Here is a 15,176-nt window from a genome sequence, read left to right as displayed (position 1 = left end):
ATAGAGTACCAACCATTCAGCTTCTATCTGTCATTTTACAGGCTGTGTTTGAAAGATAACAGGACAGGGACATATTAAGTGATGAGGGGACCCGTGTGCAGTCTCCGTTGGGGCCCCCTCCTCTCTAGTCAGCGGCAGAAGCAGTAGACTTTGGCACTGTACCAGATTTTATGATTTGTATAGTGCTGCTGCTGTGGGACTACGGATAAGTGAGTAATAAAAAACCTGGGTGCAGTATGTGTGGTGTAGGCCCCCATAGACTCTGGGGCTCATATGTACTTGTACTGCACACCCTGCACCAATTATAGATACACTGAATTAGGAGCTGATTGGTTGGTACTTTGGTGGAGATTTATTAAAGTGTGGAGAAAGATAAAGTTCCAATCAATCAACTCCTATAATTTTCAAACAGACTCTAAAATGGCAGTTAGACGCTAATTGGTCAGTACTTTATCTCTCTCCACTGTCTCTTTTCAAGCTAGAATAAATCTGTCCGTTTATCTCCTCAGAGAAAAAAAGAAGCAGTGTGCATGCTCACGACAGCTGAAGCCATGCACACTGTTACTGAGTTATGATTGCTTGCTTTATATCCTAAATATTTAGCTTCAATTGCATTGTAACATGCTCACTTACATCCCAGCTTTACGTGGAGTCTCAGCACCTCCTATTGTTATCCAGGCTACGCCCAGAGGTAGTGTTGGAGACAGACTGTGGCCGGGTAATTAGAAACATAGATTTTGACAGCAGATAAGAACCAATTGGCCCATATGGTCTGCCCATGTACATACACTCACTTATGCTGGGTACACACTGGAAGGGGATCAGTACGAAATCCCACCGGACGGGATCCCGGCGGTCGGAATACCGACACCGGGATCCCGACTGGCACAATTCCGACAGGGGGGCGAGCGCAACGCAGCCCCTTGCGGGCTCGGTGCCTCGCTATGCTCGGCACACTAATTTATAGAGAGGGAGAATATGTCGGGATTATGCCGTTCGGGATCCCGGTGTCGGTATTTCGACAGCCGGGATTCCGTCCGGCGGGATCTTGACCGCATCCCACTGGAAGATATATATGCAGATCAATGGATCTGCAGATATATCTATAGCTGGATCGGCCAGTGTGTTGTGCATACACACTGCCCGATCTGTGACGTCACGAACTGGGCAAGCATTTACATGCACCTGCCCAGTTCAGCTGCCAATCAATGCCAGCTGGTGCAGCATGTGTTCGTATACACACAACGATGCACCAATATCTCTGTAGATATATTGGTCATTGCGTGTGCTGCAGGGCCGACGCGATATGTGTAGGAACGACAGAGTTCACAGACATATCGTTGGCACACACTTGCTGATGGGCCAGCGATATATCGGCCATTCCATAGAACGGCTGATATATCGGCTAGTGTGTACCCAGCATGACACACTAGGATTCATTTGTCAGGAGCCAATTAGCCTACCAGTATATTTTTTGAATGTGGGAGGAAACCCATGCAAGCAATGGGATAATAGACAAACTCCACACAATTAGGCGGTCGGGATTCCGGCGGCCAGAATAACAACGCCGGGATCCCAACTGCCGAGAATGCCGACAGCTGCGCCAAGGCTATTCCTATTTGTGGGTGTTCATGACACCGATAGAGTGGGAATAGAACCTGTGTGGCGAGCGCTCGCCCCCGTGCCGGCATTCTGGCGGCCAAGATACCAAAGTCGGTATTCTGACTCCCGGGATCCCAACCACTGGGAATCGATTCTCAACAGTTGTGCCTCTATGTGTGCAAAGTGCGCACAATTCTTCTCTCCAGTAGGTAAAACACAGCCATAATAATGCCAGTCTCAGCTGAAGTTTAATTGTACATGGTAACAGTGAAAATAGTTGAATAAATTGAATAACGACAGCAATCCCTGTAACTTCCTATCGGGTCATGGTAAACTGCGATACTGACGGGACAATATTACAAATCTATGATTTGTTAGCAGAAATCCATTTAGTTAATTGGCAAAAAAGGGGATATAGTGGCTTAGTAAATACACCAGTTATGTCAAATATAACGTGTCAAATATGTAAACTGTCTCTATTCATATCTAGGTATATGTTATTTGTAAGTTCTTTTAAATAAAGCTATTTGTACAGTATTTTAGTCTTTCTAGTCTTTTAAAAAAAAAAGTATTGAGGGCAGTTTTAGAACAGCATAATGGAATTTGTGACAGCTTTATTTATGGGAGACGTATCAAACACAAGAGATACAGTGGACAAGTTGCCCATAGCAACCACTCAGCTTGTCATTTCAGAGACTATGCTAAATTATAGCTAGATGCTGATTAGTTGCTGCATGCAACTTCACTTTATCCGTCTTGAAGGTTTGCTCCATCTCCCGTTTACTTTGTAAGGCATTGAAGTAAAAGTTTCAGATATGACCTGATAATGGCTGAATAAAATACAGCTTGCGAAGTTCACACACAGATGATGGAAGCTGCATAGTGGCTGTGAAGCTGAAGCCACCCCCCACCCCGCTGTTTTGATTAGCCATACCATGTTTCATTGATCTCAGTGCCAGCTTCCCATTGGTCGAGTTCTATTCCTGCTCAGTGCTCTGATGTCATTGAGAAGTTTTGTGTCTTGGTACCCACGTGTGAGGAGGAGCAGTCAGTGACAGATAGATAGATGTGTAAGGGGAGGTGGTGACTGAGCACCAGATCTGGGAGTTGGGGACTAGCAGTGTGACCCTGAGGATGTAAGGCAACTTCAGCTAAAATCTTAAACCACAAACCAAGAATTGCTGGCGCTGCAGCTACTTTTCTAAATGTCCCTGTATAATGCTGCGCATAATGCTGCGGATAATACCAGCGGCTATACACAAGAGGGACATCAGCAGCATCAAACGGATACATTAATGACAACTGGGTGGAGATCAACAATCATCTGCTGACTGCAAAGTGCTGGATAGCAAATTAAGATTTGCCTCCGTGATGCATATTTTCCCCTCCAGCTGGCAGCTCTGCAAATATTTTTACATAACATCAAGTCCCCATTGAATTAAATAGGAGCAGTGCATGTGTTTGTTAGGTGCCTCTAGTAGTGTAAGCAGTCTTGTGCTGGGATTGTCCCGCAGAACTTACAGTCAGTGCTTGGTGGCACAGAGAGACTGACATGTGACTGACACACAGCCTGGCCGAGCTATGGAGATAGTGGCAGCTGGAATGATGTGTATAGGGGAGGAAGAAGCGGAGTGTCCCGTCTGACAGCTGTGCATGCTATGGCCCTCTGCTGTACCATCATTACCTAACATGGCGAGCTCAGCATGCTTTGGGCGACCATGGCATTCCCGGTTGCCCTGCCTGAGCCACTGTCCAGAAGCCTGTGTAAGAGATGTGCGATGATGCTCTGCTCCCTGCTCATGTCTCTGTATGTGTTCTACTGCCTGGCTGACCGCTGCCAGAGCCTGCCGGGGCCCATTGCCGGGGCCACTGAGGAGGAGGACGAGGCTGGCTACCTGAGCGCACACCTGGCCCTCTGGCGCTCCCTGAAGAGGCAGAAGCTATTGCAGAGGATGAGAGACCATAAGATAGGCGTGCGGCAGGGGGCGCCGTGGAGTCGCCTGTTCCTCGGCACTGGGGGGGTGCCATACCCTGTACGAGAGCTGTCAGAGAGGGGCAGCAGTACTCTCACCCCGCTGGGAGAAGGAAGCAAGAAGCTGCCCCAGGCCATCCTTATCGGGGTGAAGAAAGGGGGCACCCGGGCTCTGCTGGAATTCCTGCGGGTGCACCCGGACATCAGGGCGGTGGGGGCTGAGCCCCACTTCTTCGATAGGAACTATGAGAGGGGCCTGGCCTGGTACAGGTGAGTAGTGACATGTGTGGGGAGGCTGCGCTATCCTGAGTCTCGGCTGCCCCTCTCTGGCCGGCAATGAGTACTGGTCAGTGTAAGCAGTGTACATACACTACACACAGGTTATCATCATATATACAGTATGTGTGTAGTGTATGTACAGGTGAGTAGTGACATGTGTGGGGAAGCTGCGCTATCCTGAGTCTCGGCTGCCCCTCTCTGGCCGGCAATGAGAACTGGTCAGTGTAAGCAGTGTACATACACTACACACAGGTTATCATCATATATACAGTATGTGTGTATTGTATGTACAGGTTGCGACAGAAGACACCCACCCTTCTCACTAATACATATATGTCATTAGTGAGAAGGGTGGGTGTCTTCTGTCGCAACCTGTGGCTAACCAGCTGTTGTATAACAAGTCAGCATGTTAATGCAAGCTGGGACATGTAGTTCTACGAGTGCTGGGGAACCACGGGTTACTTACGTCTGCTGGAGAAATATTAGCGTTATTATGAATTATACCTCAGCGTGTGTCTCCCATATTGTACATTACAGGTGAAAATAACTATTATTCACACGTTTAAAATATTTGTACTGTAAAATCTGTGTACAGTACACCCATGTAGTATTGCAGTATTAATTATATATTTGCTGTTAATTGGAGCAAGTCAGGATTGGATACAGTACTAAATGGTGGCGATGGTGGAGTCACAGTGTATGAGATACTATGAAACTCTTCAAAAGTAAGAGAGAGGGAGGGGGAGATGTATCAAGTCTGAGAGAGAGAGGGAGAGAGAGAGAGAGAGAGAGAGAGAGAGAGAGAGCTCGTACCAGCCAATCAACTTCTGCAGGCTGTGCTTGAAAAAATGACAGATGCTGATTGGTTGGTACTTTATCTCTCTTTTGTTTGAAACATCTCCAGGGAGAGTGGGAATAAAATGACTAGCAGTTACATTTGGGATAACGTTAATAAAAATTAATTACAAGGCTTCTGTACATGGAAAGCTTATTATTACTATTATTATTATTATTATTATTATTATTTTAATAATAAGTATAATAATTATAACTTATTTAGTACTTAAATGCAAGTTTGTGAATGGGAGCTATAGGTACTACCCCTTAAAATGCAAATGTGTGTATGTTGTTAATAATTAATGCATAACTTTAACCATTGTAATGCAAATGGAGGCTGAATTTAATTATTTAGCTGTTTTGAGGTTGTTTTACAAGCACACAGTTGCAAATTTATAGTGACATACAGTATTAATCCGTCAAATCACCTATATGTGTACTAAAGCTGAGAGTTAACCCATGAGATGCTGCTATTTCCAATTTGCACAGTTGATCAATTAATAGATGTGTTTTCGAAAAGGATTGTGGAGGAGAAATACACTTTAACCCTTCCTTTGCCTGTAAGAGGTAATGGATTTTTATTAACCTTTAGCATGCCTTTACATGATGATAGCTTAGTGGTATATATTTGCTTTTAGGGAAAAGTATAAAGGAAACTTGCTAAGAACTATGGAGTCATACTGTAAGTCAGTAAAGACACATAAGAGTCCCATTATTTTATAACCTCTGTGCTTGGTGAGATTAAAAAAAAAAAATGATAAAGAGGATGTGAGAAGTTCATATTTTAGAAATCAATGTTACATTTTCAGCAGTATTTTACAGCCATAAAGTGAAAGAGCGGAATACTTCAATCCGTTTGGATGAGTGATCAGAGTTTCTTGTGTATGCAGATCCCTATTATCCAGCTTTCATAATGACACAACTGCTTTGTATCAGCACTAAAAATCAGAGCCCTTCCTTTATTCAAAGTAACTCATCATCTGGGTGTTTAACAATCTTATTTTACTACTATTTCTCAAGTGTTATTATCACACAAAAATCAATCATGCAGGAATATAATCTGTGTAGGCCCTTTTGACAACTTTGAGACACAAATTGCCACAATTGTTTAGGGAGAGGGAAACGTTTGCAGGGAACTTATTTTAAATTGTTGTTTTAAAGTGTAGCGTGTAATATGAACAAACAGTATTTTCTGATATATTACCCTAAGTTTCTCAGCTGAAATGGCATTCCTTAAAAGCCACCGCCACCCTTTGTATCAATTTTTTTTAATGAATTTGAGAATATTTTATTTTTAGCTATCAACCGGAAACAATTTTACGTTGTGTAGAAACCTTTATGATGTGCTAAGCTACATTCAGTTAGAGAAAGAAAAAATATATATATTCATACCAGCCAGCATCAAGGAATTTACATGTATATAAATATATCTATTTATATTTAACTTTTTCCTGTGACATGCCAGTAAAATAATAGGAATTAAAAACTTGTGTTTCCAAAATATTTTTCAGTGAATTGTAATTTTTTTTTGTGACAAGAAAATTCTTGATGTTCCTCAATCTTTATAACAGTGTGCCTGTCATATAAATGCAGTGTAGGGTCAGTTGTTTTATTGGCACAATATTTTTATGAATGCAGCCTTTATTAGCTGGAAACCAGTGAAATCAGTCCTGAGTCAGAGTTGTACGCAAACTCGATGGTTTGCGTAGAACTCTGATGGTGGACTGTGCATGCGCAGTACAGGTCCATCGTCGTTGCACGCAGTGCCCCCTAATCTACAGCCTGACTCACAGGCTGCAGCCGTTTAAAAGAAAGGAGTGGGCAGATATGGGGACCGATTTACATAACAGGGGCGTGACAAGGTCAGGGTTTGCGTCTTCTGGCACAAATTTCCTGGCCCTGGCAGAGGCGTTGCGGAGGTCATTAGCTTGAGCTGGGTACACACCATAACAACATGTCGGTGGCTCGTTGCCGCGCCAACAGTGTAGCTGATTCGGGTAAGCATATTACACTTACCATTTGAACACTCGATATGTTGGTCCTGGGCATATGAATTTTCCCGACCAACTGTAACGTCAGTCTCTGCAGCAAGTGTACTGGCAGTCTGTGGTACACTTGCTTGTCACACTTGTCCCCATACTCACCAACTTGACACACCCATGGACAGCAGTTACTGAAGTAGTGCCCCTTATTCACATAATGCCACAGTGGAGCCCCTAGTTCACATTATGCCACACAATATTGGCAAGTCACCTTATGCCATAAAGTAGTGCCCCTCATTCACATTATGCCGCACAGTAATGTCTCTTATTCACATCATACCACATAGTAATGTCTCATTCACATTATGCCATGCAATATAGGTAATTCACATTATGCCACACAGTAGTGCCTCTTATTCACATTTATGCCACACAGTAGTTCCCAGTACTGTACTGAGTGATAAATCCCATGCCCTATGATAGATGTAATATACAACAAAAAAGGCATACACAGCCTGAACAGATGTTACAAAACAGATGAGTGGTTGATGTGGCAGGGGATGGAGGTAAACTGTATGTTGATTGTAGTGGCCACTGTTAGGATAAAGTCTTCAACTAATAATAAAGATTCCGGGTACGTACCTTGATGTTGTTCCTCATTGGACTATGGGATGTACCCGTTGTTGCAGGATTGATCTCCCGTCAGGTTGTGCAGTAGCTGACTGGTACCCTTCTGACTGTGTTTCAGCCATGACGGGCTGTGTCCCCAGCTGCCACTGTTGGAATCCAGCGGTCTTGCAAGGGACTCAGCCAGATCACACATGTAGGTTCAGACACGCTGTTTCAATATTACATCATACGGGAGGACAGTGAGTGAAACTCAGCCAATAAGAATCTGCTTGATTCTTATTAGCTATTACTGTTACACTTATAAGCTGACAAGAACTGACGCAGCTTCAGCCAGCCATGTCTTCAGTACAGTTAACGGGCCAGTTTGCATCGGCTCAAGGGGTGCATTTGACCTGCGGGCCACCAGTTCAGTAGTTCTGCAATAGGCAGTTCATGGCCAATGCTGAAACCTTCCTTACATGCCTGGCGGGTATCTGCCAATCTTCCCCTATTCTTGCCTTCCAACTTGACCCCTTCTACCTGTTGCAAAATGCTTTGTATTAATTGCAGTCATAAACGTCATTTGAGCCTGATTTAGAGCTTGACATATTTTGCACCTGAATGTGTTCTTCTTAATAATGATGTTGCCAAATGGTGGACTTATGTGTGCATGTTGAGTAACATATACCTCAAAATAAATCTCACTCAAAACACAGCTGCATTTCAGCATCAAGTGGACAAATGCGTATACCTACAACCAACAATAGTAATGAAGTGTCATATACTTGAGAGAATAGTGTATTATTATTATCCCTTATTTACATGGCACCACAAGGAATCTGCAGCGCCCAATTACAGAGTACATAAACAAATAAAGAAAACAGGGACTTACAGTTCAAGACAATTTAGGACAAGTACAGGGTATATTAACATATCTGTATCAGCAGACGACACTGACATTAGTATCAGGATGGCAAAAAACTTAGAGATTTGGTGCCGTTGAAGGGCATATGGAGTAGAAGATAGTTTAAGTAAGAGAAGAAAAACATGAGGAAAGAGGGCCCTGCTTGTGGGAGCTTACATACTAAAGGGGAGGGGCAGACAAACAGAAGTGACACAGATGGGGTAGACAGTGAGCGTGGGGCAGAGGGCTTAGGATGAGAGTTTGCTGGCTTTGGTGAAGAACTGGGTCTTGAGAGCCCATTTGAAGTTTTGTAGAGAGGTGGAGAGTTTGAGTGGGAGAGGTAGAGAATTCCAGAGAAAGCAAGCAGCATGTGCAAACTCTTGGAGGTAGGAGTGGGAGGTGGTAATTAGTAGGCAAAAGAGGCAGCATGCATTAGCAGAGTGAAGAGGACGGGCAAGAGTGTAAAGGGACATAAGTTGAAGTTGAATTGGGCTCTCAAGGGGAAGGGGAGCCCATGAAGAGCTAGTTAGAGAGGGGCGGTGTAAATAGTACATTTGGTGAGGAAGATGAGCAAGGCAGCAGCATTGAGGATAGATTGGAGTGGAGAGAGGTGTTTGTTAGGGCTGCCACATAGGAGAAGATTACAGTAGTCCAGACTACAGACTGGAGATGACCAGTGAGTTGATAAGAGTCTTAGTGGGTGAAAAAGGGTAAAATCCTGGAAAATGGCAGGAGTCGAGGATTACTCCAAAACAGCACACTTGGGTGCTAGAGGAGTCAGTAGTGCCATCAATAGATAATTAAATTGTGGGAGGTGAGGTTGTGCGGGAGAGTGGGAACCAGTCTTAGATGTGTTAAGTTTAAGAAAGCACTGGGACATTCAAGAAGAGATAACAGACAGTTGGAAATACGAGTGAGGAGAGCAGGGGAGTGGTCAAGGTAGTAATGATAGATTTGAGTATCATCAGCATAGAGATTATATTGTAAGTCAGAAGAGCGAATTAGCTCACCTAAAGAGGATGTATAGAGAGAGAAAAGGAGAGCACCAAGAATAGAACCTTGGGGGACACCTACAGATAATGGACGTGGGGGGGGAGGAGTCATGAGACAAGACAGAGAAGGATCAGCCAGAGAGGTAAGAGGATAGCTAGGAGGGGAGACAGTGAATTTACCGGATGACGGGATCCCGACTGTCAGGATACCAACGCTGGAATCCCGACAACCGGTGAAATACCAGCTGGAATCCCCACTTTGGTTGTGGTCCACCCGAGGGGGAATATAACCCTGTGGCGACCTAAGCATGGCAAGCGCTGCGAGCCCGCGAGGGGATAAGCTGCGCTCGCTGCAGTATCACAACTGTCTGGATCCTGGCGTCGGTCTCCTGACCATTGGGATATCATACTGATTCAAGCTAGAAGACGGCAGTATCACGCAGACCAAGGGAGTGAAGGATTTGCAGAAGGAGAGGGTGGTCCAAAAGCAGCAGAGAGGTGTAGGAGAATAAGCAGAGAGTAGTGGCCCTTAGATTTAGCAGAACGGAGGTCATTGAAGTCTTTCGTGAGGACAGTTTCAGTGGAGTGGAGAGTACGGAAGCCAGACTGGAATGGGTCAAGCAGAGAGTGGGAGGAAAGAAAGGTAATAAGGCTGTTGTAAACAATATGCTCAAAGAGTTTGGAGGCTAAGGGGACAAGAAAAGGGTAGACGAGTGCATGCATGAAGGCAGAGAGGACAGTGCCTGGGAAGAGGGAAAGATTGAGTAGGTGGGCAAGATGGGAACAGGCAGAAGGAAAGAGGTATGGAGGAGGCAGGAGGGGATAAGGTCAAGTTAGGTGTGGGGAGGGGGGGATGAGGGCCATGACTTCCTTACCAGAAATATAGGAGAAAGAGAGTTGGTAAGAGTGATGGGGAGGGGTGTTAAGGCAAAGGATGTGGCTGGTTGCTGATGGTCTGGTGGGATGTGATGTCCTGATGTATGAAGTGAATATTGGATGTGAAGTAAGTGACAACGTCAAAAACAGAGAGTGAGGAGGGTAGTTGAGGTGAGGGTGGGAAGAGGAAGGAGTTGACAGTGACAAAGAGGCATTGGGGGTTTGAATATTAATGGAGATGAGATTCTTAAAGTATGACTGTTTAGAGGGGGAAAGGGCAGCACTGAAGGATGAGAGAATAAATTTGAAATAGGGGAAGTCTACCTTAGAGTGTGATTTCCTCCACTGTTGCTCGACAGTACATGAACATTGTTGCAGATATTTGGTGTGCCAGGGTTGAGGTGTTGATCTGTGAGGGTGAATAGTGGTCGGAAGAGCAATAGAGTCAAGAGCAGAAGTCAGGGATGCATTATATAGGGAAGTGGCTTGTTCAGGGCATGAGAGAGTGAGAATAGGAGAGAGAAGTGAGTTGACCTGGCAGTATAGGAAAGTGGTGTAAACAGCCTCAATGTTATGCTTAGTGATGGTAGCTTTAGGAGGTAGAGATGGGAAAGCAGAGAGAGATAAGTTAAAAGAGAGCAGATGGTGGTCAGAGAGGGGAAATGGGGAGTTGGAGAAATCAGAAACATCAGTATTGACAGTGTTAGTAATAAATTCAAATTTTTCATATAAAGAGGGGTATCCAATTAGATCCGAGTTGTTTTCGACGTGTGAATACAGCTGGATATCGCAAATAATGACCGATATGGGTCTCATGTGCTAGCGCGGCTCCGGCCTGAGGCACCCAAAGCATAATCCATGATAAGTGCCGGCATGGGGGGAGGAGCCCACTGCATTAGGGCTCATAGGATAGCCCCTGGCTATACAATCAACTACAGATAATCGGATACCCCCTAAAATATGATGAAATATAAAGATCCCTACATCCGTTGTTTCCTGCTTTATAAATCAATTAGGAATTTTGTTTCCTACGGTACTTCGAATAGAAATGATGAATAAGAAATCTGAAAAGACACCCGCAACTTGCAAAGGAACAAATTAGCTGGGTGTATAGATACCATTGCTTATCGCCATCACCATTGTTACCAATTTATGTCTAAACCAGTGCTTCATTACCCGCAAAAATACACTTACTAAAATGTATATCCATCTGGGGATACTTCTAAGTCTAGTTATGTTGCATCTCCTGGGAGGCATACTAGGCTTACTTGTTTAAGTTCTTACTGTACTCAACTTATGCTACCTACCCCATTCCGCCTAAGAAGCCAAAGCCTGCTATACGTGCATAGATAAAGAAAAATCTTGGTGCATGCACATACTATGTAAATAAGTACTCTATATTTAAGACCAGGGAAGGAAATACCATTGCACCTCAAAACGACGTGGCCACACCTCCCAGTATTGGGGCCTTCTGGAGCTCTCAGTTGCCCTGTTGAAGATAGAAAAATTGGCTTATGTCAAACTATAATTGACATGCATGCATGATGTTAGTAATATTTGGATAAAATGATATAAATAAGACTGAAACGGACAGAAGAGAATATAAGGATAAAGCAGTGTTTTTAGTAAAAGTCATAAGAGAACTGTTTCTGTTGCAGGGGGCCATCTTTATTCACAGGCGGCCTGGCAGAGGCAACATGTCTTTGGTATCTTTGACAGCAGTTGATGGGACTAATTTGTTTCTTCTCTGTGTGATGTTACGATCGGACACCCAGGTCCTTGTCTAAACATGGAAGAGTCTTGACATAAACGTTTTCTTGGACATTCATAGCTGGAAGACGGCCATCGATTTGTTTAAACAAAGATAGCCGTGCTTTGTGCCAGAAAGACTTAATAGTTTGTGTTAAATGATCATAAAATGAGTTGGCCAGAAGGCCACATTCAGCACCCTGTTAACTATTTCTAGTAAGAATGGTAGATGTACTGTAATTCACTAGGATTATTACCGTAGAAAAACTGTATTTGCATGAAGAAAAAAACTTAAATTACATTTATGAAAACTGAGTCACATTTAACTGTGCTATAAATTAACCGTAACCCATAGTAATCAATCAGAAGATTGCATTTACCTTCTAATCTGTACTTCTGAAATACCAGCTAGAATCTGATTGCATGCAATGGCTACAGGACCTTTTTGCAATTGTATGTGCACCAGTTTTAAATAAATGTCCTCCTATGTAGCCTTAAACCGATACACTTTTCTGTAACTTTTATGCACCCCTTAGCTATTTCCTGTCTTTAACCCTTTGTACTGCCTGTGTAGACTCTACATCCCCGAGCATCTGCTATCACAGCACATCTAGACGCATCTGACTTAACCAGCATAAACAGTTGTCTAATTAGACACCCAATAATCACAACTGAGATTCACGGGATAAGCGCTATCTTATGGATTGCTGTCCATATACATTATAATGTCATCCCAGTGACAGTCATAAAGCAACAGTGATATGTACAAATATCAACCTGTAGTTTCAGAATAAAATAAGTGGTATATTTAACTGTAACATTATAGCTATTTAGGTTGAATTACCTCCGGAAAAGTTGCTAAGGAAGGAATCCTAAATATATGTTTACTTTTATAAATAATAGATAATAGCTGACTGGTAAATACAGATTTCATACTCATATTTCCTGGTAAATCTGAAGCAGGGTGAAAAAGTGAAACCTGGAGCTTTCCCTAACCCATCCTCCTTTCTACAGTTAGTAAGGATCTCTAATTGTACACATCAGCCATACTTACCTTCAGAGCCGGCCCTAGCCAATTTGATGCCCTAGGCAAAATTTTGTCTGGTGCCCCCTAGCTCCGCCGCTAGTTCTGCATCTGTACCTGCAACGCTCAGGTAGTGGGGCCCACAGGGGGGTTACCCTGTGGGCCAGTTCAACTCTGCACAATGCCACACAGTAATGACCATAATACATATCATTCCACACAGTAAAGGAACCTTACACATATGCCCCACATTAGTAATGTCCATAATACACATAATGCCACACAGTAATGCACCTTACACATATGCCCCACATTAGTAATGCCCATAATACACATATACTGCCACAGATACTGCCACACTTGCTGGTTATACAAAAAGATCAGTATCAAACATGTAGAAACTGTCCATTCTCTTCACTATTCAGTGTGTTTGCTGGTGTCTGTTACTCCCGTTAACTGCATGCACTTTACTTTATACTGTGGGAGCTAAATGCTCTGCCCTCCAGTCTGATGTGTCCAAAAGTCACGCTGCACTGATGTTTCATATAGAAATAGCACAACGCAACTTACTGACCACGTTACAGTCCTGGATGGCAGGGGAATTTTACGGTATGGACTGACTAGGAAATAAAGTGTGGGGAGAACACTGCCCATGTTATGTCCCTGCAGACACCTGGGGTTTGCACAGGGATAAGGGACACACACAGGATGGCAGGGTCCCCCTCCCCCATGTGCACAAGCAGTATAGGTGATGTCAGGTTTCTGTGAAGCAGTCTTCCAAAATACACATGTGTTATCATAAGAAGCCATCCAGTAATAACCTTATATAGTCAGTAAAAATGTCACAGGTCCAGGAATTGCATTTACTGGGCTTCTGCTGTCTGTCTGAGGTCTCACAAGTCAGGGGCATTCAAGCATGTCAGAGGAAGTTTAAGGCACAGTGTGCATTTTTTTTGACAAATGGAAACAGCAGTGTATACAAGTACTGATTGAATACATTTGGAAAGTAACAGTTAGTTTGCGGACTGTCCCTCTCAGCATGAGATTCTGCAGGGACATGCTTGGATGCCCCTAGACATGCTTGAATGCCCTAGGCAAATGCCTAGCCTGCCTATAGCTAAGGCCGGCTCTGCTTACCTTGCATCTACCATGCAACACTAACCATTACCACAGGTTGACACTCGACAAAAAATTGTTATCATCTTACTATTCCCATGGAATTTATGTTTTCCAACTTACTTGTGCTACGTAGCAATTATAAATGATTATGCAGAGCCTGTAGTGCTAGAGCTGGATAGTGTTTAGATATACCTGTAGCTGGTCAATAATGTATGTTATAATACAATTTCTGCTGTCAGTTATAAGGGTATTAGATGTCACCAAGCAGTTCACATATAAAAGTAAGAGACTGTAGGGCAGGTGCTTTTGTATAAACCAATGATTCCTAAACTTTCTTGAATCACGGCGCCCTAGAGTATAAGAATTTGTATCATGGCACCCCTAGGATAAAAGTTTATTATGATAGATTTGATGAAAAAAATATTATATTATGTAAATTGAGCCTACCTGTCATCCTCAGGGTCAGTTATGTTGTGGTGTACAGTTGTGCTTCTGTTTGTCCACATGTTTTATGATTGGCAGCCACCAGCACTGGTTTTGCCTATCACTTTGAACATAAATAATTTGATTTGGTCCTTGACCACCAACCTGAGGCACCCCTGTAAGAGTCACACAGTCTGAGAACCACTGGTATAGGCCATGTTTCTAATAACTGCAGAAAGTAGATACAGAAGTATTTTTAACAGGAACTTATACATACATATATTACTATCACGTGTGTATTTTAGTAAACAATACTCCTCTACAAAGGACAATGTGATAGTGGAAGTACAAATATAGGTTGAGAATCCTCATTTGTTTGCTATATTATTTAAAGGGATTACCTAGGCATTACATTTAAAATGATCCAAGTGTTATATAAGGACAAATCACCTTAAGCATCTTTGAATGTACTAGTTACTTTGCCACCAATTTTTTCTTCTTTTTTTTTGCCAGTGTTCAAGCTGTCTGCAGGAATACAAAATATCACAAGTGTGACATGGCCACTAGTGAAAGGTCAAAGAACTGCTGTTAGCTCACAACCCTCATCTACATTCCTTGCAGCAGCTGTGTCCGGCTGTGCGTCTGACTCCCACCAGCCTTTCCCAGCCTAAACGTGGCTGAAGCCCTCTTCACTTCACAGAGAGCATGAGAAGAAATCTGAGAGGTTGTGGGGATGCCAGATTTTGTCACTGCTGTGTGCTCAGATACAAAAATCTGCTGTGGAACCAAAGCTCCGTCAACGTCATGG

At 43.4% G+C, this 15,176-nt stretch overlaps 1 protein-coding gene across 1 annotated transcript in view; it reads left to right on the top strand.

Moving 5' to 3' along the window:
* The first annotated feature begins 2,658 nt into the window (after positions 1 to 2,658).
* LOC135056165 (heparan sulfate glucosamine 3-O-sulfotransferase 3A1-like) overlaps positions 2,659 to 15,176 on the top strand; it is a 245,243-nt gene continuing 232,725 nt past the window's right edge. The window contains exon 1 of the mRNA XM_063961018.1: positions 2,659 to 3,844. Coding sequence (XP_063817088.1) covers positions 3,306 to 3,844 — 539 coding nt within the window. The 5' untranslated portion in view covers positions 2,659 to 3,305. The remainder of the gene's footprint in view (positions 3,845 to 15,176) is intronic.

This window comes from Pseudophryne corroboree, chromosome 3 (genome assembly GCF_028390025.1).
Source record: "Pseudophryne corroboree isolate aPseCor3 chromosome 3, aPseCor3.hap2, whole genome shotgun sequence".
Classification (NCBI taxonomy): domain Eukaryota; kingdom Metazoa; phylum Chordata; class Amphibia; order Anura; family Myobatrachidae; genus Pseudophryne; species Pseudophryne corroboree.
The sequence above is the reverse complement of the archived record's forward strand: the minus strand, read 5'-3'. Positions and strand labels throughout refer to the sequence as shown.